Source organism: Heliangelus exortis, chromosome 5, assembly GCF_036169615.1.
Source record: "Heliangelus exortis chromosome 5, bHelExo1.hap1, whole genome shotgun sequence".
Taxonomy (NCBI): domain Eukaryota; kingdom Metazoa; phylum Chordata; class Aves; order Apodiformes; family Trochilidae; genus Heliangelus; species Heliangelus exortis.
The window spans coordinates 17,519,153-17,544,128 of NC_092426.1; the positions used below are offsets into that span (position 1 = coordinate 17,519,153).

The 24,976-nt window shown below is 38.7% G+C and overlaps 1 protein-coding gene across 5 annotated transcripts; it reads right to left on the reverse strand.

Annotated features, from left to right (window-relative positions):
• Positions 1 to 419: 419 nt before the first annotated feature.
• Positions 420 to 23,747, reverse strand: ZC3H14 (zinc finger CCCH-type containing 14). Of its 5 annotated transcripts, none has more exons than XM_071745808.1 (17): positions 23,570 to 23,731; positions 22,582 to 22,624; positions 18,874 to 18,988; positions 16,707 to 16,747; positions 16,184 to 16,379; positions 15,662 to 15,830; positions 13,433 to 13,593; positions 12,226 to 12,326; positions 11,365 to 11,520; positions 10,240 to 10,314; positions 9,608 to 9,764; positions 8,488 to 8,711; positions 6,302 to 6,422; positions 5,272 to 5,408; positions 4,221 to 4,315; positions 3,280 to 3,386; positions 420 to 1,305 (listed from the first exon to the last, which is right to left on the reverse strand). In XM_071745808.1, exons 1-17 carry the CDS (start codon positions 23,603 to 23,605, stop codon positions 1,260 to 1,262), a joined length of 1,980 nt encoding a protein of 659 aa, XP_071601909.1. In that variant the 5' UTR covers positions 23,606 to 23,731; the 3' UTR covers positions 420 to 1,259. The 5 variants fall into 5 exon arrangements, with proteins under 5 accessions (XP_071601909.1, XP_071601906.1, XP_071601908.1 ...); XM_071745805.1 differs by having other exon boundaries at positions 15,407 to 15,830; XM_071745810.1 differs by lacking the exon at positions 420 to 1,305 and adding an exon at positions 2,371 to 2,643 and having other exon boundaries at positions 23,570 to 23,747.
• Between the last annotated feature and the right edge of the window lie 1,229 nt (positions 23,748 to 24,976).

Sequence of the window (24,976 nt, forward strand, 5' to 3'; positions counted from 1 at the left end):
TTTTGGGGGGGGGGGTGTTTTTATTTGATTATTTTTGGTTTTTATCATTCTTTCTTCCCACTAGCCCTTAATTCCCAACTCCCAACCACCAAATGAAATAAGTACTTTTTCAAAGGTACTGTCTGTAACAGGTCAAGCAGCTTTAACCACAGCTTTACTGCCACTGTACAATACAAAGCCAATATAAAGCATTACAGTGATGAAAATTAATTTTCTGCTAACTATAAATTCTTAAAATTGGGGACAAGGGGCCAGATCTTTCCGTATGCAGCAGGTAAAAAAGAAGTAAAGCAGTTAAATAACTTTTTCCAGTGCATTACTTAAAATCTGAGTATGTCATGGTCAGTTGTGGGGTTTGTAAATACTCCCTAACTCCTTGATTTTTTTTCTAACACCAAACACACCCAGGACACACTCTGTGCAGTACTCTTCAGGAATTTAATAAATATGCTTTCTAGAGAAACTCCGAGCATGAACACAGCCACAAATTGCATGGAAAAAAAAAAAAAAAAAAGGTCTTCTGTAATTCTGTGAAATGTTGGTGCTGTTGGGTAGTACTTTCCATGTTTCTGGTCTACTTTTCCTTTACTTGCTACTACTTACCATTGTGTTGTGGTTTTAGGCACAAAATAGCTCTTTTCATTTTTTTTTAAAAAAGCAGTATCTGGTAATTATAAGCTTTGTTTATGCTTTTTAGTTCACTTACACGTGCACAGCATTTATATTGAGTAATGGAAAAGCTGCATTACTAACTTGTGAAGAAAATGCATTTTTAATTTAAAATTTCATGTAAGAATACACTCAAGACCACAGTGATCACTTAAAATAATGTAAAAAATCTAAGAACCAGACCCCTTTAAAAATACTTACTTGGTTAGCTTTGCAGCTTGGTTTGTGCACTTTTGTTTTAGCAGAGAAAAATCAGCAGCTTGCCTTACACTAAATATTGGACAGTGAGGTATAAAGAATCAAAGCTGTTGAAATCCAGCAAAGGAGGAAGTACCTTACAAGTTATTATCCCCTCACCTCACACTGAAAAGGAAAATAGCTTCAAAGTGGCAGCTTTTTGTGAAAGGGACAGTGAGTGAAGCCGTTGGAAAAGTTTGTAGAAAAATAATGTAATTTGCAGTGTTTCATCTGGGAATCCATTTCAGCATTGCTCCATAGGATGCAAGAGCCCATCTCCTTCTCCACTCCTGTCAGGTCACATTAAGAAAATATTTTACTGTAGTTCTTTAAGCTTCAAACCCGGTTGTCATTCAGATTTGTTGTTCCACTATGGAGTGTGTCAGATAATCCCTCTTGCTTTAACATAAAGAAAAAAAAAAAAATTAAAAAAAAATTTAAACTAGTCCAAAGGTATGGTCATGTGTTACTGTAACAAGGATCATGGTTTTAAGTGTACTCCATTTTGGTTTCCACTACGAACATGTAATTCCTGTAACAATGTTGTATGTTTATTTAAAGTATATATATATATATATAAATATATATAAAAACTAAATGTCAGATTTTTGCATTAAGATTTTTTTAAATTTGAATATAAACTTTGAGTACTTTATTTCACAAAGAAAAATATTTAAAAACACTTTCTTGGAGTGTTAAGTTTCAGAATTCAAGACTATATTTGTCAAATTTAAGTTTAAAATATGTAGCTCACATTGTTTTATGATATTGAATGTAAATATTTGTAAAAAGAAATTTTTTTTTGTATATTTTTGTGAAAATGTAGTTCCCCAAAAGATTTAATAAAAAAGTGCATTTATGTTACTGCTCAACCCTTTTCATCATTAGAATTCCACTTAAGTGTATTTATGGTCACATCCTGACGTTATCATTTGCAGTGTAAGTCACAGGTACCTTCTCAAATGAGATAATTACAAAGTATGCCCAGCAGGCAGGTGTAGTGGAAGAAAAACAGATTATTGGGAAGGAGATTCAGAGAGGAACTTGACACCAGAAAGATACAAAGGGAGTCATCTGAAACCATTTTCACGTGAATCGGTTTGTAGGCTTTTTCAATGGAGCACAACACCTTTCATAGTTAAATTCTTCTTGCTTGTAAAGCATTTTTTTCCCCTTTTTTCTTTTTTTCCCATTTGAGAAAATATCAGGGGTCTGATGACTATTACAAGGGGAAGCTACAAGCCATTCACACTCTTTTTCCCTGTGAGGGGATGAGAGTTCAGTCGCTGTTTGCTAGGAGTGGGAGTAGAGCTGGATCCATCCTACCAGCCCTCTGTTGAACAACAGGTACTGCTGGCAGGAGCTGAGAACAGGAATTAACTTTCTGAGACCTTCTGAGCATACACTTACTTCTTCAACACACTTAATCTTGAGCAAGAAACAGCCCAAACAGAACACAACAGGTGCCTGGAAAGTTTTTAATGGAATTTAAAGGAAAAGTTTTCTTACACATACATTTTTCTTCTTACAGTGTAAAAAAAATGTAAAATTGCTCAAACTTACAAACTTGGAAAATTCAACACATTTCAAATATGCAGTCAACCTTATTTTATGAAAACAATGTATATTAAAAGTTCAAAATACATGACTTTTTCTAACACCCTGGTGGTTAATCTTCCTTTCCAATACTGTCCAAAGGAGGCAAAGTTCAGCCCCAAGCTGCATCAGAATCATTCACTGAGGGAAAAGACAAAAATAATTCACTTAAGTAACAATCCTAGGAGTCTGTGAGGACAACTTGACAACTGATTTGCATCCTACCCCTGGAATGACTCCGAACTTTGCAGGTGAGATGAGCTGGGGTGAAAGGCTGAAGTGATTTTGGCTGTCTTTAAAACAGACCAATGACTGCAGCTTTGGAAAGTTTGCTGCCAGTTTATGAGAGTAGGTGAAAGAAATGAGCTGCCCTGCCAAGAACACTCTCCAAGCAACATCTGAACATTTTGTGGACAGCTTGGACACAAGATACAACAGTAAAGAGGAGATGGTGTTAAAAATTTCATCTTTACTCAAACAAAACTCAGTAAACAAAACCTGTCCAGGTCAGGAATCCAGTGCCTCTGCCATATCCTCCCTGCAGGTTATTTGTTTTTCAGGGTTGCATACTGTTAGTTAATGTTTATACTACTAAAACCAAAGAGTACAGAGTTCTCTTTAAAGGAAAGATGACTGTCACAGGTGTCTTTTTTTCATATGATCCTCATTGTTCATCACACACACATTATTCCTGTGAGTACTTACAATGTGACTTAAGTCACAACATGCACCCTAAACCTAACAAAGAAAAATAAAATTTGGCAAGAAGCACCTCACCTGGTTTGAGTTCGAGTCCATTTCAAGGCATGGCGTGGAGGTACTGCAATAGTTGGGTGGTAAAAAGTGCAGTCTGGTCTCGTACACTGGGTATTAAACCTACAGTGCTAAAAATGAAAGAAATTCAGAAGAGGCTCCTCAAGTCTGTCTGGCTGAACCCCTCAGCAAGCTGACCCAAAACATGCTACCTGCAAATGTGTATTACTGTGAAACTGAATCAGCAGCCACACAGGGTAGTGCCATCAGTTCAACCCAATGGCAGAAGGAGGTTTGTCAAAAGCATTATTTAAGAGCTGAATGCTCCAAAACTGCCACTGCACTGAGGGGTGGGAAGTTCTGCTTTTAAAGGTTTACAGATTTTAATTTCAGTTGATTTCTGTGGGGAATTTGGGAGCATGGTACAGCATAAGCTGAATGACAGAGGAAAAGCCAATGTCTGGCCAGGACCTGGGAACAGAGGTCCTGGGGATCCAGTGCATTTCAGCATTGTTAGGGCTTGGAAAAGCACTAAACTTAATGGAGTAAGAATATGCAGTGCCATGGTTCTATGGAAGAGAAGCACCTGGGTCATAAACTTGTACTGTATAAATCAGGTTTAGAGACTGCAGGGTAAGTGGACAATCTTTAAATTTCTTGCATATTGTGGCACATTTGAATGATGAGTGAAAAGTCTGAAACAAGCCTTCCATACAGGCTACAAGATGTCCTCCTCTGACCCCAGCATCCTGGCTGGACAGATTTTTGTCAAGCTGTCTGCCTGTTTAAAACAGGCAGAGTTTATTTTCCAAATTATTTTTCTCCAAATTACTATTCTGCATGGTTTTGAGCCAAAGTTATAATGTGAAAAGTAAAAACAAGAAGTGAGAAATGCTAGTGACAGTCCCTGACCCAGAGTAGTACCTTTCCAGAAAGGAAGGGAAGAGATAGGAGGTAAGTCTTACTTTTGGGTGGTAAAATGGACATTCCATTTTCTTACAAGCAGGAAAAAATTTGCACAGTGGACTGCTGGATGATATAGATGGTGGGAGTAGTGGTGCTAATAGTAGAAAAGAAAAGAACAGAAAGTCAGCCTGGATCAGAGTAAACTGCTTTTTGATATAGCTCCACACAAATTTAAATATATCAATCCTTCTCCAAAAGATTAAGTTTTATAATACACCAAAGTTCTGCAAGAAACACGGGAAGCCTATTGCAGCACACTATGTGCATCTCATCCTGAGGCAGAACAAGACTGTCAGGCAATCCTAAGTCTCAGTTCTTCACCATTTCAGGACAGAAGGTACCATGGCCCTGGCAAATGCTTCCAAGAAACTAAGCAGAGATGCTGCTAAAGACATGAAAATGTTAAAGTGAGACAGCAGCAAGCCTGTCAGAAAAGCACAGGCAGGGTGCTTTCATGGAAGCTGCTGGAAATGACACAGGAGGTAAGCACATTGCACTCTGCCTTCTGGCAAAGTAACAAAGCTGCATCATACTGTGACTAAGGGCTAAACCACTTCCTAAAGACCATTCCTTCAGTGGAGTTGGTGCCCTCCACCTTGGAACTGCTAAGAAGCTCAGGAATACCAACCCGTATTCCAAACAGAGCTATTGCCTCCACTGAGAAACCTCATCCCTGAGAGTTACCTCCTCATTAAATAAAGATAACACCTATAGTGTCATTAAAGGAAAAAAAAATGTTCTTGCACAGAAACCTCTTTTCAATTTGTGTCACAAGCTCTTGGTACAACATGTATCCAATTTAAGAGACAAATGTGAGTAAAACGGCAGTGCTAGCTAACCCTCAGAAGAAGGGACTGCTTGTGCAAGTCACCACTTTGGCCTTGTACAGATTCAGGATTTTTATGATATCTATTTTTGCAGTAACACTGAATTATTATTATTCACCTAGCATTAAGAGTTGAAAGAAAATTAAGTCAAATTAACCAAAAAATACACTGTCTTCCCTTCAGAATGTTCACTTGAAACTCAGAAAAAACAAAAGGTGCTCACCTGGTTTAGAAGATGGATGGGGGGTTCGTCGACTGGCGTGAGTGTAAGGACAGTCTGGCTTAGTGCACTTTGCATCATATTTACAGTTTGGATGGATGAACAAGCATTTATCAGCAAATTTGCAGTTAGGAAAAACTCTGAGGGAAAAGAAATTAACTCATAAGCCCACACATGCAGGAAAATCCCCAAGCAGCTGTTGCGCATGAAAGCCACAATACCACAGAAAGCCAGAAGTACAAGAGGTTTGTGCATGTGTGTTCAGTTACTGCCAGAGCAGGGCACAGGGGCCAGTCCAGCAGTGGTGCACGAGAGGATCTCCATTCATGTGCCCTGAGCACACTCTTACAGGTAATCAATAACTCAGCTACCTCACATTGGTAGCAAGTGACTTGTGAGCTCAGATGAATTATTCTGAGTGTGCAGAGCAGCACAAAAGGGCACAGAACTGATTAAGTCGTATGGTTCATTTATTGAAGAGAAAGTGTTATCCTGCATTTAGTTATGTCTGATCTTAAAATTCAAATGTCTGAGTAAATGAAGCTACCCAATCAGGTAATATTTAACTGCAGGAAAGAAATTCTTTTTCTAGACTGCTGTTGCTTATGGAAGAGAAGTGAAGGTACAGCACTCACTCAGGAGCTAAGTCTTTGCTATCAAATAAAAAAAGAATACTGCACTACCGTGCTTGGTACCCTAAAATGTTCAAAAGCATTTTGATGGCTAGGAGAGTGCCTCTTATTTGAAGAAGACACCAATTCACACATCTCTAAGCAACTCAAAAACACCAGTCTGTACACTAAGTTCAGCTTCCATCTGCATGAGCACAGCTGTGACTCTGCTTATGGAAACAGCACTGTATTCTGACACAGGGCAGAGGGGAGGAAAACAGAGGAAATTACAGTGTGAGAGTCTTAGCTGTGATTCCTACCCTAACAGACTTACACTGCCTTGGTATACTTACTAGCACAGAAGGGAAATTCATAGCACAAAAATAAAAATAGCCCAAGTGGATGAGCTTTGCACTACTCACTTGCAAGGTAACGTGGGGTGGTGGTACACACACTCATCTCCATTTTTACAGGCAGGCCAGTATTTGCAGCGCTCAAGCACCTTCTCCTGCTTCTGCAGCACATTTAACTCTTCCATATCCACTAGGAAGCAAAGAAAAAAGGTCAAGTCCAAGATGGGACATTTATCATTCTGTACACAATTTGGCCTACACAATACAGCATAATGGACATTTCACAGTATTTCCTACCCTCACTCTCCTTTTAACCCAGCTCTTGATAAGCCTCAATGAATCAAAACAGTCATGACTGTAGAAATTATGTACAATTCTATGATTGATATTATCTGAAGAAAATTTCCAAAACTGTACGTTCTAGAAAAAAGCCATAATACTGGACTGACAGCTGTCTTTTGGTGATATAAGATCCAACTTGCACTGCTCCCAAGCAAAATAAATTAATTTTCTTCACAAATCCAAATTGAGGTGTGAAAGTCCAACAGGCCAGATCTTGATCAGACAAGGATTCTTCAACTGAACATTAGTTACAACTGTTCTGCTGAGCCATGTGTGAGTAATAGCTATGTTTCCTTTCTCCAAGATATTTTGTGCTCTAGAAAATTGTTTCAAGAGATAAAGTAATCAATTTTTCCACTAATCAGATAGGATTTATTAGTGTGGCGACACACACTGGAAAAGAACCACCTCGTGTAATTTGCTCAGATACCAGACTCACTTCAGCTACCTGAACTCAGACTCTAATCCAAAAAGTATTTTAAGAAAGTCCATACTGAAACACTCAATGCCTTCACTGCTCTTTTGGGAATCTGGACTTTGATTTTCTCCTATTTAACATTACTTCCAAAACCTCATTCTGCAAAGTCAGACACAAGTAAGCATACACCTTCACAGTTGTCTTACTTTCCCAAATCTACTGAAACCTTTGTTTTCTCAAAGCTTTCCTGAAGTGCTAAACAATTGCCTGACCTTAATTAGTGACACCCTTCCCCCAGCTTCGTTCCATCCTCAGCCTCACTTAGGCTGACTTTGGTGCAAATAATGCCACCCTGCCATGAAACCACACTGCTTGTGCAAATCACTTCCACACTGCCCTGGTTTGGTGCTCCTGCTCCATCTGGAGCTAAAGAGGAAAGAATCCCTAGCAGAGGAGTAACTGTACTGCAGCCCTCTCATGTACCAAGGCTCATCAGTAAGGGGTGTGACAGAGACTATACAGGTAAAAGCACAGATATGTAAGGGTGGTACTCCAATAGGTACTTCATTGTACTAGTAAAAATGTGCCAATGGATATATAACATTTGTTTCTTCTTTATGACTGCCTGATACAAGTAGTACTTCTGAAGCCAGTGGGACTGAAAGAACATCAACTTAAAAGATCTTTTGATTCCCCCCCATGATTTTCTCATAAGTGCATTACATATTTACAGCTCAATCCACAAATTTTAAGTTCTCTGTAGAGCATCAAATACTACTCTTTATTTAGTTCAGAAAATTTGGATGCAATACTACTGTGGAAGATAAAGGTTTTTTCATAAGAAAACTAAAAAAAATTAATCCAAGCATGACCTTAAGGCAAGTATTCAGCATGACAAAACAATGTTTTTCCTCCATATTTTTCAACACCATTTCAGCATTCTAAACAATTCAAACTAAGACTTCAGCAAGCAATTTCCCCATTAGTTAAAAGGTATCCCGAGTATATAATGTTCAAGTAAAATCACACACACTGTTGAAGTTCTACTTCCAGAGAGATTCTTGTAACTTGACCCTACCAACACCTTATACTTAAAAGGCTCTTTTTGATACCAAAAATCTAGATATAAACATTAATACCATATGATGGACTTTTTAAATTTCAAGGCACAGAATAACATTAATCATAAAATCTTCTGTCCGTCACCATGACTAATGACAATGGGTCAACAAGAAGTGCAGATTTACAGCTATGCAGACAAACTACAGTTTCACCAATACTGAGATGTATGGAGAACAACCTATGTGCCATATTGCTCCAGTTTATCAGAATAAAGGCTTCTAAAGATTTGGCCCCACTGAACTGCCACATTTCATTTCCCTAAAAAGAATGTTCCAATTTGAATATACAGCATCACTTTGATTCATTAAGAATGACATCCTCAAGAGTTCTATCCAGCACATTAATGTTAGATCCTGTTGGTAAGCATAATTACCATCACAGTCCTCTAGCTGTCTGGCTACAAGTTGCATCTGCTGTGCTCGAAAGCCTTTTAATCCTTTGCCAGCACACATATTTTGTGTGACTGGCTTTAATCCTTCAGTAATACACATATCTTCCTCTTCTTGATCAGAAAGGTATCCTGGTGGGCTGGGCACACCATCCAGTGTGACGATGAATTTGGGACTAGCAGGTTTCTCTGGCTGTGCAAGCTGCTCTCTATTGAAAAAATAGAAATGTAGTAAAAATAGTCAGAGTTTTCAATCGTGGTATTGCAAGGTTATCCTTTTGAGGTTGTTTTTTCACTGCTTGTTTTATTTTTAATTAACTGAGGCTGTTTAAATTCACTCATAGAAAGGAAACATTAATAGTGTCTCAGAGAAGCCCACAGCAATGAAGTACATCACATTGTTCTCAGTGGTTTTTAACTCTAACAGGTAAGATGTAAAAGCTTTTGATAGCAGAACTATCAAGGCCTTTAACAAGTTTAGAAAATTACTGTGCACTGGCCACCATTCCTTTGGGGAAAGTGAAAAAACATCTACAGCACATCATTTGAAGCTGACATGAACTTGAAACTTCCCTTGCCCAAACTCTCCAGTAAGGATCCTAAAATGACCTTGTGTCCCACACACCACTTCACTGTCTTTTGGGTTACAGGTACTGAGCTACACACTGAGCACATCAGAATGTGCTCTTTTCTCTGCGGAACTGTAAGCTCAGGATCCACCATGCTCACTATTGTGTTAAAAGACATTTCTTAAGAAATGTAATCTCAGGGTGAAACAGATGTAAAACTACAGGCAATTTAAGCAAAATTTTTACTTAAGTAAGGTATGAGAACAACTATGACAAATAGGGCAGTAGGTTTCAATTCCTTCTTGTTGCAATCAAAGATATGCTCAAGATACAGCTGACCCTGGGAACTGTCTTCAGTTTAGGAGGATTTCTGGGAGGTTTTTGCCCTTGCATTTTTTCCTCTGCTACTCAGTGTCAGTCCACTTTCCATGATGTCTCATAGCCTGATTGGACTGACAAAGTATGACTGAACAATCCCATCTACACCACAAACGAGCATTCTGACCCATAGAGTCCTAAAAGTAGTAACACTGCACCGTGTCTGTATCAGGCGTCCTGAGAGCACTCGGACTGCGTCTGCAGTTCTCTTGCCCAGCTGCTGGTTCTGTGGCACCACTTCCTCAGATAACTTGGGCTTCTTCAGGATGAAAGACCTGGTATCTGCATGGACCATAGATTCTGCATCATAGTAATCTGAATTGAGAGAAAAATTATGTAGAAAAGAGAAAAATAAGGTTGTAGTTGTACTGTTTAACTTACAGACGATTTTTTATGGAGTTCATTTACGTGATATATAAAATAATTTTATTTGGTTTTCATTTCTTACAAGTAACTTCCAGAAAAATATTTACTTCCTTGCTTATTCCACAGAAGTGGATCAACAGGAGCCGTAGGTCATATTAGGCTAGACAAGAGAACTTTTTTACTGGAATGGCTGTGCTGGAACAGTACTGAAGAGGGTCCACACTTCCCCAAAATATCTCAGGCTTTTAACACCTACTGATGTAATTTGCTTTTATTCCTTAGGGATATGAAAATTTGAAAATACTAGAAATCAGTACAATTATCTGCAATTTTGGAAGTTGTATTTTAAGGCTCACTGACCAGTAGGTGTTCAATTTGAAAAATAGCAATTTTCATTTGGGAATAAAAGATCACAGGACGTAACCTGGAGTCACTTGCAAGGTATCTTCAGTCACAGGGTCAACCTGGAGCCGAGAAGACAGCTCCTTTTGCTCAGCTCCTGAAAAAAAGAAGTAATTACAAACTTATTTTACTGCATGACACAATGAAATAGTAGATTAAAGACCTGAAGCATACTCTTCTAATTCCTTTGATACAAAAAAACCCTGAAAAAACAAAACCCTCCACACTTTTAACAAAAGGAAGCCATTTTCAATGTTACAAACTCCTTCCTCATTGCTTCAGAAACAATAACAAGTTTTCTCCAGCCAGATGGCACTGCAAAATCTAAATAATGGAAGACTATTATTTCCCATCATCATTGGTCAGTATAAACTAGGTCTGCAGACACGGCAGCTTAAACCAAGTTCTTTCTCCTCATTTTTACAAGTATTATCTATCCAGAGAACACACACACAGCAAAGCTGCTAACTATGGGGGACTATTTTTATGCCTTCTTAAAAGAGGCAAAACACAACAGAATAGAACTGTTCTACATTTGAATTATGGTTTGAAAAACATTATTTTGTTTTCTGTAGATTTCCTAAGCAAAATGTCATCTTCTTTTCAATGGCAAAAGAGCAAAATATTTAGCACAAATATTTTCTTTACATTAACTCAGACTGATAGAGCTTCATTAAATCAAAACAAATAAAATATATAAACACTCAGCAAAAGTAAACTAACTTCCTCTCTCACACAAGTGTTTTCCACCAACTTATTTCTGTGATTCCTTGTTGTTAACACAGATAAAAAAATATTTCTTTGTAAAAACTTCATGCTGAAAAGATACTTGGATTGTCTTTTAATGTTATGCTTCAGGAGTTTTGTAACAACAGTAAAAACAAAGCTTAAGGTTCACGCAGTTATTGTGGTATCAGCTGTTCCATAACAGCAAATATAGTACTCCAATATTTACACAAAATTATAAAACATTAAAACTATTTGTGTGGTAAGAATATGCTGGAAAGATTTTTTTAATACTTCAGAAAGCTTCTTGTTTTTTAGGTATTTCCACATGCAATTTTTGATGCTGACTTAAAAATTAAAAACATTTTCTCAGCTCAGCCTGTTGTAAAATGACATTCCTTGGTATAAATTTTTAAAGAACCTTGAATTCCTTCAGCTGTCTGTTCCTTGGGCTCTTCTATTGGAAGCTGAGAACCCAGAGCAGGCAGCCTGTTTTGCATATGGATTAATTCCAAGTGAGTTCCTTCTGGGCTAATTCGAGCTCTTGGTGCGACTGGAACAGTCTGTTTCTGTGGAACTTTAAATAAGGAGAATTATTAGGAAATGAAGGAAATGAAAGCACATGAGGTCCCAGATGGATTTGCCCTTCTTCAGCAGAAGTCTCTCCTAGCTAAGTGAACTGAATGCCTACACAGAGGCATTGAAACAGCTCAGCTGCTGCACCTACTTCAACTCAACACCTAAAACCACTGAACTAAAATTGCAGCCTCACTGTACAAAAACAGTATGTACTGAATTATCAGTCAGTATGCTGATTTTGCACTTATTTTTGCAAAACATATATTTTGCAGTTATTTTGCACTTCTAGTACCTATAAGCAGTACTTTTTTTTTGTTTGCTATTTGGCTCCTTCCTCATTTTTTGGAAGGAAGAGAGTGCAGAATGGGAAAAAAAGAACTATATCAATTAGTTCAAACAATCTGCCTAATACTGAACACTTTCTGCTTGGCAAATATGAACTTCAGAAAGCTGGCACTTTCATTTTGTCTATATACAGTTTACAGACTTACTACCTTGATTAATATATTTTAAACAGCTCTTCCTCTGTTGCTTATGCTTTTGTAATTCATCACTGAACATGTTCACAGAACATGGTAAATCCCTTATGTGTATCACTGACATGAGCTATTTAACTCTGTTCTTCCTGGGTTAAAAAAAAAAAAAAAAAAAAAAAAGCAAAGCAGAAATGTAGCTTACCACAAACAAAAATAATGTTAATTACCAGTGGAATAATTGGTTGTTTTTGTAACCGATTCCTGTGCTTCAGAGATTGCTTTCAATATTAAATTCTTATTGGCCTGTTTTGAAGGTGGCAATGACGGTCTAAGGAAGATAAAAAAATAATTAATTGTACATGAATTTCAACAGCAAGGGTATCCATGTTAAACACAGATATTTCAACAGATTAACAGTTATGTGTAATGCTGTTTAAGAAAATCATCATCTAAAATCACTCTCTATATATTTGTTTTCAGCTTGTTAACCTGTTCTCTGAGTGGACAGTGATCCACAAAATGCTTTCAAAAATCTAAGTCCTAAGGCCCAAATTCACCTCTCAGCCTCAGTCACTGTAAAACAATGCTGCATCTGAGAAGCATAAATTCTGCCATTTGTTTCCTCCCACTTCTGCCCTTCACATGCCTGTTGCCACGTTTGTGTAAGCACTATTAATTATTCAGCTGCCCTGAGAAATAAGACCTAGCTGAAAACTGCCTCTATCAAAAACATACTGGTTGTAAAAAATGTATTTTGTTTGTCTTTGAATATCAACAATAAGGAAGTTTAAATCAGATAAATGTGCTGTGATGCTGAAGATAAATTCAATAAAGTGTATTAGCTTAACACAAATCTTATACAAGCTAGCACTGTAAATAAGTAGAACCACCTCTTCCACAGTTTAAATACTCTTCCTCTTACTGCTGAAAATCAGCTATAAAACACTGATGTACTTTAACAGACACCTGACATTCAGGCAGAATTAGGGAGCTGAAAAAAAGGAAAAACTTCAAGCCTTTTGAAAAGTTAAAACCACCTTAAAAAAGTGATAATTGGTTGGAAAGCCAACCCTGGAATTTAAAAAAAAAATAAAAATAAAAAGTAAAACTCCTGGAAAACTATTTTACCACACTAAATACCTGGTCCGAAACATACCAACATTAATGTTAACAGTAAACTTTTCCCAAATAGTGTAAAATTCCTCATTGTGCTGCAGCTTATGCAGGTTACAAAATCAGAGGAAACAAGATGGTAAAAACAAACATTTCATCCAGAATTGCAATATACTTAAAAAAAAAAAAAAAATTAAAAAAAAATCTTGAATTTCGTCTCCTGATTTTCAAAACTGCAGTTTTCCCCAATTTCCACTTTCAAAGATTTTGTTCATTTCATTCATGTTGAAAATGATACAAAATCACTGCAATCTTATTTACCTTCTTTCTGGCTTTGCAGGTACAGACACACTGCTGGAGATGCTTCCTGTTCGCAATCCATAGTCTTCTTCATCATCATCATCTTCCTCATCATCACAGAACTTTTTAACTCTGACTACTGAGCTTACAATAGGCAACCGTCTCTTCCTGGAGCCTTCTTCCTACAGGAAACAGAGCAGCCAAAACGATTTAATCAGAATAAAACATATAAAGCCAGCAAAGAAAATATTGCAATTCTCCCTGCATCCAGAAGATGGAGAACTTCCATTCAAGTTGCATGAGCCTAGGGCTACTGCACTGTCTGCAGAAACAAGTGACAGCACGAGAAACCATGATAATGAGATTTAGACTGAAATATCTCATTGAAAATGTAACTGCACACAGCATTTAGAAAAGAAGAAAAAATTCGAAAGTACAGTCAATTTATCCAACTTCTATAGAAAAAGCAAGTTTTTCCAAAGAAATTCATACTGCAATTCAAGTTGCACCTCTTGAAAGAATGATAGAGAAAAGTGAAATCAGTATGAATAATTTTTTCCTTTGTACCAACTGTTAATTTCCAATTAGTGCAAGGACTGATTTCTAAGATGACTCATTCCAAAGGATGCTAATAGCTATTCAGAGCCAGGAGGGCCCAGTTTAGGCAGTGCAAGGTTCCTGTTCTGACACAGGCACAAGTCAATAATTCCTGCAGGACCTAACCCTTTAAATGATCCTGTATTCTCCAAGGAGAAAGAAATATCCAAAGGGGTAGATCTGGACTACAAGATGATTCATTCCCAATAAAAAACTCAGTATCTACAGAAATGACCTTTTTATAGGCAAAACTTCCCAAAGCAAAAGAACTTGTCTAAGAGAAGTTAGAATACAGCAAAAGCCAGCAGTGGTAAAGAATGCTTCTGAAATAGCTCTCTTCTCACAAGCCAAAGGAAAAGTGTGACTGGCACTCATCAAAGACTCATGTAGAGCCTTAAACACATCACTGTATCCTCTCTATTCTCATTCTCAATTCCTATCTCAAAAAACAGATTTCAGCATCTATCTTTGTGAAGTACTCAGATTCCCAAATAAAACTTCTTGTCCTTTACACAGAATGAAATAAACAAAATCATAGGATCAAAGAATGGTTTGGCTGTAAGGCACCTTAAGGATCATCTACTTCCACCCCCCACCATCATGGGCAAGGACACCATTTACCATATCAGGTTGCTCAAAGCCTCAAAGTAAGCAGTGGCAAAGAGAAAACTGCAAAAGCAGTAACACAGATACACTTGGAATATAAGGTATATAAAATTCCTGCTTTATCACAACATTAGCACCATAACAACCTTCACTCCTCTCACAAAGGCCTCTTAACTAATTCATATGGCTAGCCTTAAAACTATCAGTTAGGATTATCACGCTGACTGGCTTAGTCTGGCCTCCAGAGTCAGCAACCACCTTTCAGTCTGTCCTTGTGGAACACCCATCTCAGGCAGTTCTTAAATGCCACGGTTCTACACAGTATGATAGTAATCCTGGTAAGCAATTTATCCAACCTCTAGAGACTAATGTCTATCTAGCACAGGTATGAATACACAGCATCCAAAAAATATGTATTCACAGAATTATGTCACACTGGAAACTTACACTGCACTTATGGAGTATCGCGCTGTTCCAGTTATCTAGATCAAAATTATTATTTCTGATTCTTCACCTCCATCACATAAATGTGACAATCCTTTAGTCCAACTCAATAAGGCATGGAGATGTACATGCTAATTAACTCTAAGACAAAGCAACCTGCCATGTGGTGATGCTAAACTATGCTATCTATTTTTATCAACGGACCCGAAGAATGAAATCCCAAACCTACTGGTATCAGTGACAGGAGTCCTTTGATTTCTCTGGCATCAAGATTTTACTGGAAGCATACACATCAATTTAGGTTCCTGGCAAGTGTAAAATACTGCAATAGTTTTTGACTGTACTAACCTCACTGCCTACTTTATCAGCACTAAGTTTGGAGGTGGGTCTGTAACTCCCTCCTAAGCTGCCATGTGCTTCTGGTTTGGACAGCTGGCCTGTTTCCAAAGACCTGCAGCAGTTCTGGGTGCCTAACTGCCGGCCTCCCTGTGAGCTGCCCTGCTGGGACAATCTGTGCAGATGTGTATTGCCATCTGCACTCCTGCTAGCTGGTGGTCGGTAGATTTCAGCAGAAGGGCGAGAAGAACCATAAGTTACAGTTACAATGGGTTTCTTGCGTGACAAAGGATTCTCCTGCACGAAGTTTAGGTCCTCATCAATGAGGTCATCTGGTTCAGGTTTTATGTCAATCACAGCTTCAGAAGGTGACAGCTCCCTCAAAGGCTTGACTGTGGATGTTAAGCGAGATGCAGAACCATCTTCACAGGACTGCCTGATGAAATAAGACATTGCCAACTATTAACTCATCTGTAAACGAAGCTGTGGAAAATGAGAACTGTTTCAAACAAAGACAGCAGGGAAGAATCGTTAAGGTATTACTGGTTACACAAATCCAACACACTGATGGCTATTTTTAGTTTTGTTAATTAGTCTAAGCCCATCTTCTGCTTAAAGAAATAGAACTGAATTCCCGATGCAATATTTTTAATGCAACAAGTCGTAGCAATGCCTTACTCTTCAAACATACTTTGATCTTTCCAAGTATCTATGGTCTTCACAATGACTACTACAGTCAGACAATTCCTCATGTCTGAATCTGTGTTAGGAAGTCACCAGAAGCTTTACCGTGAAGCAGTGTTCCTTTGTTCCTGGGAGCTCGTTGAAACTCTGGAGTCATTTCTTTCAGTCCGAGTGCTGGAAACTGCAAGAGGTGGCAAGATATCCTCACGCCTCCTCTCATCAGTCACACAGGAACTGCTTTTGCTGGAAGGAAGGCTGCTCTCAAAGACATTAGATTCTGAAGATTTTACACCAGTTGGTTCTGTGGAGACAAGTAACTTTCATTTTTACATCAAAGCACTGCAATAAAGATTTTGGAGTAAATGTACCTAAGAAACTGCAAACAACAAATTGTGTAGATCTGAGTACACAACAAGCTGAAAACATCAGCAAAACACACCCAGAAATAAATCCAGGACTCTTTACCTCAAAATATAAAGCAATTTTCTAGAGGCAGGACCCAAGAGACCATTTACATTTAAAATTAACAAAATGGTCAGCAAAGATGTTTTTTGGAAACGCATTAGTCTTGCAGCTCTAAAGAAAAAAGATAAACCTACTTTCACTCAAAATTAATTGTCTTACTCACCAGTAGTCACAGATCGCAGCTTATCCAAAACCCCATGAAGCCTGAAACAGATGAGGGAAAGGAAAGGAGGCAAAAGAGAAAAAGGAGAAATAAAAGAAGTTTAATTTACATTCAGAATAATATGCTTTCAAAAACCAACTGCCTTTCCCTCCCCATAACAAGCATCTCATTTATAAAATGATTTCACTTTCCATCAAATGATATTTGCTTAAACTCAAAATGGAGGCTTTAAGTATCTTGACTCCAGTGAGTCCTCATGCATGCAGGCAGGGTATCCATCACATCATCTATTTTTACCATTTAATTAATTTACATAATTGGCATTGGCCAGCCAGCAGGTCTGCCACAGAACTGCTGTGAAATTTTTTCTATATGAACCAAAATTATCAGTCACAGATTGAAACCAAGGAAGGAAGAGCTTGTTGAGTATTACATTTAGCCAGAGACACAATGTGTAACAATATGAACGTTCTGGGTCATCTTTAAAAGAAATAAAAGCGTACAAAACTTCCAATGACAATGGTATTTTAGGGTTTTTGCAACAGCCCTCTTACAGCTTATTGCATAGGTTTCATCTTGTCTTCTTTTCTATCGTTCTTTTAACCAATACCTACTTGATTACCTTATAAAGCAATATGAAATTGAATTTGTACAACTGAATTGAGAATAAAAGATTCACTGCATTTGGAACTGAAGCAGGTGTCAAAACCAGCAGGAGGTATAATATCTATGTGTAGCTGATAACTGTATTTAAAAAATAATATCTAGATTTCTCTTTCCTGCTGAAATTTGCTTTCTCTAAATCTTTATTATTTTATTTTCCAAAAAGTTTTACAAAGCCATAAAAGTGTTTTCTGCTACATTTTATTGCATTATTTCTTACTTTCTATCTGGATTCAGCCAAAACCCTAGTATTGCAGTTATTCTCATCAACTTTTAAGCCTCACTGATTTATCTGATTCCCAAAACTACTATGAGAAAGATAACTGCGTGACTAACCAACACAGTGAAACCCAAAAACTTTTCCTAGGAAAGCCACAAGAGGGAACAAAGAATATAAATGCCTGTGTACTCTTAAAAAAAAGAGTTGCATACATAACTACACTCCTTTCTTATATTTTTTACAAATGCCAGGAAAAAAATTGAAAAATTGGAAAGCATACTCAAATTCTATCCATACAAGTAACACTGTCACAGAGAAATTCATCAGTTTTAACAGTTAACAATAAATTGTAGTAGCTGGAACAAATTTTCAGTTTTTGTCAATATTTATGGTTTCCTAACATACTGAACTTATAAAATGTTCCTCTCTGCTATTTAATAGCATAAAAGTGCCAAGCCAAATATAGAGGAACATGACCAGTCACGAAGAATGCTGGAAGTGAATGTAACAAATCAGTATGAAAATTTTGAAGGAAGCAAACTGAAAAGCAGAAAAAAGCATAGTACTTCTGTAATCTATGCAAAACAAAATAATGTTCCTTAAAACTGTGCTGGGAAACAAGAATAGCTTGAGAAAAGGCTGTCATGAAGCATAGCATAAATTAATCCACCAAAAGAGTTCACCTGTTGCTAATTTGTCCTGCTCTCAATAATTCTCGGGTTCTACTTCAGTTTTGTAGAGGTGGGTGGAGGTAACAAATAAACAGCCTGAAAGGTGGCAATACCTAGGAACTTGGTGGTAAGCCCTGTCAAAGATGTTCTACAGAATTAGACCCACTGCTTGTAATCTTGATATAGTAATCCCCATGCATAACAGCCATCTGAAGCACTATTAGCTTAAAAGCAAAGAATTTGTCTTTGAAGAAGTATTTTAGATCTAATTACAGCCTCTGATGTTCATCCTGCATTTTGCAGCAATTGTTTTTTAAGCCAATACATGGCCCTCACTTACCCAAGCATTTCACATTTTATGCAGAAAGTTTACTGGACATTTAAGCAAACAAAGAATGCAAGCTCTCCAGTCCTCTGGCACTTAATTAGCACTAAAATAGCCTAAATGTTGACAGACTAACAATAATTTACTTACAAGAGCCATAAAGTAGAAATTTGGTTTCGATTAATTTAATTTATACAACAGAAAGATAAGTAATTTCTTAAAATCTCAGATTTCACTTAAAGAAAGTGATTACTGGTAAGAAGCATGACAAGTAGCTTACAAACATACCAGACAGTAAACCTGACAGTATTGTTTCCGAGGAAAAGGGAAAGATCCTCTGTCATCTGCTCCTGACTCTTCTTATTGGCAACCATAACCATAATGTAATCAGGGAGCTCTTCATCTAAGTGAAAGAGAAATACATTGTTTTAAAGTATAGTAAAACATAAAAGATATAGCAAGTATCCTTGAACATGTAACCAGATTTATTTTTTGGTTTGGTTAGCAGAGGATTAGGTATGCGAAATAACATGATTTCCATCTCCTCTGAGGTTTAATACAAGTTTGAGCTACGATGAGGAATAAAAAAGATCAACTTCACAAAAGCCTAGGCAAAAGATAAACAGCATTTTAAAAGTGAATAAATAAAACACAAAATGAACAATGTTAAAAGAAAGCAACACTGCTGTCTATATCGTTTTACTTGAACACTGACAAGCACCTACAATTTTCATCACTTCAAATATTGCCAAACAGAAGCAACTTATCCTTGTCAAATTTTAGTTACAAAGACCAAACAGATACATATCCCTTTGATTTGGGCATTACACAAATCAAAACAGTACTAACTTCAACAATTGATATAATAGTTAAAAAACAAACAAACAAACAAAAAAACCCCAAAACAACAGCAGTCCCAGGAGTTTGATTCTCTAACTCCCTAACATACACATTTGCATCCACAGTGAGACATCCATTACACACAGGGTGAGCCTACTCATCACAGTGGATAGGAAGGTGATAGGAATCTGACATTAATACATTTGGGTTTGGGGAGTTTGGTGTTTGGCTTTTTATTTTGGCCTTTCTCTGATGTATTCTGAAGGACTGAATGGTGATTTGTTGTTTGAGAGCATTAGGTATGCTTCTTGAGCACATATTTCAATTTAGTTTAATCAAACACTCCATCCTCTTCAATACCTCTCCATGACACGAATATAACAACAGATAAGTAAAGTTTGCTGGGAAATCCACTTCAAATTATTAATTTGAACTGAGGCCCTAAAATAGTGGCACTCATTTCATCAAGTTAGTTCTAAACACAACTTGAAAAAGATGCAATTATGAACGATCTTAAATAGAAATTAAAATGTAAATCAAAGGAATTGCCTTTCTTCTATGTCTATGTACCCTGTAAATAATTCATCTGTACAACAGAAATAACATTCACACACTGCACCTGCACTCTATGACTATCCAAGTGGTCCATTACACACATTCCTAGCTTAGACCCTAAACTTTACTTTGGTGATATTGTTTGTTGGGTTGGGGGTTTTTATAATGTAAACTGCAAGCTGCATAAAATAAATGGATACCCAGTTCTAGGAACTTCGAATGAATTTTCTTTTTCTGGCCAAGCTACTTTTAAACTGATCAGCTGCTCAGGTCCTGGTCCAACATATGATATTGTAAAAAAGATACAGACCAAAATATTAGTTAGCACTGTCACCTTTAACAGTACAATAGAAGAAGGAACAAAAGCACGAAAACAACTGCTTCTCTCAGTGACAATGCTGGCTTATCCCAACTTAAATTTCATGCAAAAAATTCAGGCTTTTGAAAATTTGGACAGTTGATGAATATTTAATTATTCTGCTTCACAGATGTTATTTTTTCCATTTTAAGTTCTACACAACAAATAAGCTTGAACATGTCTTGTTTTCTCTTCCTCTCAGAGACCAGAATGAGGGAGAACAGATTTTTACCAGTTACCTAAAAGCTAAAATAGGGTGTCTTTTGAAAACATTACTTGGAAGTTTGTCCAAAAATACTCTGGACAAGAAAAGAAACCTGAAAAACTACATAAATTTGGAAACAGTGGTTTAAAAATGAAAAAAGAGGTGAAGGGAAATCAGACTTGGCAATGAAGAATACCAAGTTATTTAAATAAGTTCAGAAACTGACTGAGAAGAAACTGCAGCCATTGTATGCTGCCGATCTTGGGAACTGCCTTCTGAATACAAAAAAGAGAAAGAAATTAAAAACAGAGAAAGAATTTATCAGTTGTAGTTGGGATCAAAGATTTCCAGCATTCTATCATCATCTGGTAGATCTACCATAATCACTTCTGAGATTGTGAAAACAGACCACCTGACAATGAAAAAATTCTGAACACAGTTCCTTGTCACCTGCTGAGTTCAGAACTTCAGTTCACAGCTAATTCCTTTTTAGGGAGTCAATACATTTTGATTCTGCTAACAGAATGGCCCCCTTTAAGTAGGAAATGTGTTGAAGATCAAACTACAAACTTTGAACTTGATTCTGCATCTCCCATGATCTCTGAACGACACTCTCAATTCCTTTCCCCTTCACCTGTAAACCAAGAAGTATCACAGACAACAACAATACAGGTGCAGGACTGAGGTATTCTGCTTCCAGCAGAACACTATGTTATCAGCAGTTACTGCTGTCAAAACTTAAGAGCAAGATCTCTTTAATCTTGAATCCAGGAAAAAACAACCAAACCCAGACATTCATGCTGCTCATGCCTCTCTCATCACTACCCAAAATAAAATCTCATCCTGGCTCATTTCTACATATGTTTCATCAACATTAGCTTAATGTAGCTCTTAGTTTTTACCTAATAGTCAAGCTCTTGCATTTTGCAGATTTGTTCTACACTGAGTTTCTGACATAGCCTTTCTACCTCCTAATTCAAACTATCTCTGTCTTACATCAATATCCTTTCTTCTAATTTTCACAAATCATAAAATGTCAGGTCAGAAGGAACCTCAAGGATCACCAGGTCCAACCCTTCTAATATTATTGTTTATAAGGTATCTCTCAGCACCCTGTTGAACTGAGACTTAAAACTTTCCAAAGTGAGGGAATCCATCACTTCCCCTGGGACACTACTCCAACGTCTGACTGTCCTCGTGGTGTAAAAATTTACCTCTTGTGTCCAACTGGAATCTCCCTAAGGACAACTTGTGCCCTTTACTCCTTGTCTTGTCTATGTGACTCCTTATAAACAGGGAGTCTCTTTTCTTTGTAGCTGCCCTTTAAATACTAGAACATCATAAGGTCTCCTCTAAGCCTTCTCTTCCCAAGGCTGAACAAACCCAGTCTTCTCAGCCTCTCCTCACATGGCAGGTGCTCCAGCCTTCTAATCATCGTCATGGCCCTTCTCTGGACCTTCTCCATCCTATCTGCATTCTTTTTGTACAGCAGGGACCAAAACTGAACATAATACTCCAGGTGCAGTCTGACAGGCACTGAATAGAGTGGAAAATATCTCACTCTGAATTCACAAGGCTGTTGAAACTATGTTTAAGAAAGACTTACTCCATCTCCGAGTGATCACAATTAACTGCTGTTATATTTACAAGAATCTTGCTTTTTATGTTTCTCCTTGTGCTTCAATAAAACATCCTTAAAAATTCAGACACACTTGTTTCATTTGTGTTTTTTTCAACCCCCCTGCCACTATTTCTCCATGAAAGGGGGTACTACTGTTAGCCACCTGTTATTTCCTTTTAGCTCTTCATACATCAGTGCTCACACACTGCCTCCTCTTATGCTTAGACTATACGTATTTTGTGAAGTAAATCTTTTTCTTCCGTATTAGTCCAGCACTTCAGATAATTCATCTCATGCTTAAGACCTCTGTATGCAGTACCATAAGTAACAGTAAGTATGCTGTTCCATTAACCAGCTGGTTGTTTCCTATCTAACAACAATGAACCTAAACATGGCTAAACACATGAGAAAACTTACCAACATAAGCCCCCAGCTCCTGCAACTTCCCTTTAATAGCACCCTAAAAAATAATGAAATAGCATTTAAGGGATGGAGCAACAAAGTATTTCTAACTGCAAAATGGTGGGAGACTTAGAGAAAAGTTTCTCATTGTGCTCCTTTTCCTGTTCTCTACTGCTAATGATATAAACATTAGGGACCGACAGCAGAATAGCAAGAACTGCCAGGTAATTCAGACACTGCCACATTTCCTATATACCAGTTCCTGGTTCTACCAGACAACTTCCAAGCCCCAACTGTCCAAGTAGAGACCATCTGGGCTTATAAAGTGCAAAGAAAACGAAACCCGGATGGTTTGATAAAAGGCTCAAGAAAAAAATAAATAAATAAATAAAAACAACCAACCAAAACCCCACAAAAAACCCCAAAACAAAACAAAACCAAAAAAAACAACCCCAACACCAAACACAAAACAACAACAGAAAAACCTGTCAGGATTTCCAAGCTATGACTGCTGAGTCGGAGCTCCTGAAGTCCTGACGGTAACGGAGGCTTACACCAGAACGCCCGGCTACAGCTGCTCCCTCTCCCGAGCAGCTCCCGGTGCCAGGCCTGCTCCCCGAGCGGGCCGCTGCAGGGAGAAAACTCCAGCTCCGGGGGAGCGCCGGCAGCTGCCCTCCGGGGTACGGCAGAACCCCGACTCCCCTTCCCGAAACGGCGGCCCTCCTGTTTGCATCCCTCCCCGCGGAGCCCCGAGGCCAAAGGCCGCACACCGCCGGGACCTCCCGCTAACCCCGGCCCGGCCGAGGGTTCACCCCGCCGCTTCTTTCAGACGGGAACACGGGGCTCGGCGGTAGAGGGCCCGCAGCGTCCCGGACACCCCCGAGTCTGAGGGGAGGCTGGGAGCAGCCCGGCGCTTCAGCCATGGGCCCGGCCTTCCCCCCACAAGCGGGGTCAGGGCTCCAGCGCGGGTGGAGAGGGAGCGACCCGGCTGCTTCTCTCTCACCCGGATCTTGCGGCTGATCTCGGTGCCGATCTCCATAGTCCCGCAGCCCCGCTCCGTTCCTTTCCTTTCCCTTCCTTTCCAGTCGCGCCTCACTCGCTCCCTCCCCTCTCCTCCCACCTTAGGCTCCCAGACCCGCTCGCGCCGCAGGCCGCGCTGGCTCGAGCGTCGCGCCGGGCAGCGCGCGGCCTCCTCCTGCGGCGCCCCCTGCCGGGCAGCGCCGGGCACCCACCCCGCGCCGGCAGCACCCGCGGCGCCGCCCCTGCAGCCCCGGAGCGGCGGGCGGGCAGCGGCGGGGAGCCTGGTGTCCCGGCCCGGCCCTGAGGCGATGGCCGCGGGGAGCGGGGGTATGGGCAGCCCTGCCCGGAGCCCTGGGCCGCCCGGCACCGCAAACCGCCTTGGAGCCCTGTCTGCGGCCTGTCCTCTGCGGCAGCGGGCTGGGGCCACGGACTGGGCAGCCCGGCCCGAGAGTAAGGAAAATAGATGTGTCTTCTCCTGTGTACCTTGTAATAGCTACGTGTCAGAGGGTCTGCTCTTGATTACTCACATTACTTTTTTCTTAGTTGCCTCTTCCTTCGTTCCTGTTTTTTATGAAACTGTTTTATTAAAGGCCTGACATATGGCTTAGAATAAGTATCAATACCATAAGATTAACTACAAGGCTATTTTAATATTAATGTGCTTTCTAAAAAAAATAACAAAAATTCAAGATTTAAATACCTTTAAAAAGAAGCAGTATATATATATACCCAAAGTATCAAAGTAACTCTTAATGCCATACTAGAGCTATATTACAAAAGTAGTTTAGTACTGAAGTTTAGACTTGTGACCCCACACTAGACTGACAAGAAGCCTTAAAACATCCTTTTTTAAATTTTATTTTTCCTAAGAAAGAGGTTGCAGAATCTGGTAGTCTTAAGAATGTCACAAGGGAACAATTGCAGAGGAAGGAAAAAACCTGTAGAAAAAATCGTCCAGGACAGACAATAGTAAGGAGAAAATTAGTGTTTGAGTCATACCATTAATCTTTTCCACCAATGCCCCAGTTTCACTTCAGCTATTTAATGAGTAGCAACATTATAGGAATCCCAGCCTACAGATAAAGGATCTTTTACAACTAATGCCACTGGGTAAAACAAACTCCTGGTGTTGTAGTTAACATCTAAATTAATCTCTTTCTGCATCATTGCTCTTAATATAAACCAATCATACAGAGATTGCCTAGAATAGTTATTGCTAATGATCTGAGCTGTTTATCTGACTAAAATATACTGGTGTTATGGTGAGATACAACTAGTAACAGTAGTTTAATTACAGCATCCCATTTTAAGAGACACATTTTGCTATCTCGATTTCAGGTAAGTTGTATTACTTTATTATTGGAACAAGAGAAATAATTATGGAATGACA

Excerpts from the sequence above, each read along its gene's own strand:
- ZC3H14 (XM_071745805.1), bottom strand. The coding sequence starts at position 23,605 with ATGGAGATCGGCACCGAGATCAGCCGCAAGATCCGG. Across the intron at positions 16,380-16,706 it reads GCTGCGATCTGTGACTACTG|AACCAACTGGTGTAAAATCT; the intron begins GTGAGTAAGACA and ends TTGTCTCCACAG. Across the intron at positions 9,765-10,239 it reads TACCTTGCAAGTGACTCCAG|ATTACTATGATGCAGAATCT; the intron begins GTTACGTCCTGT and ends CTCTCAATTCAG.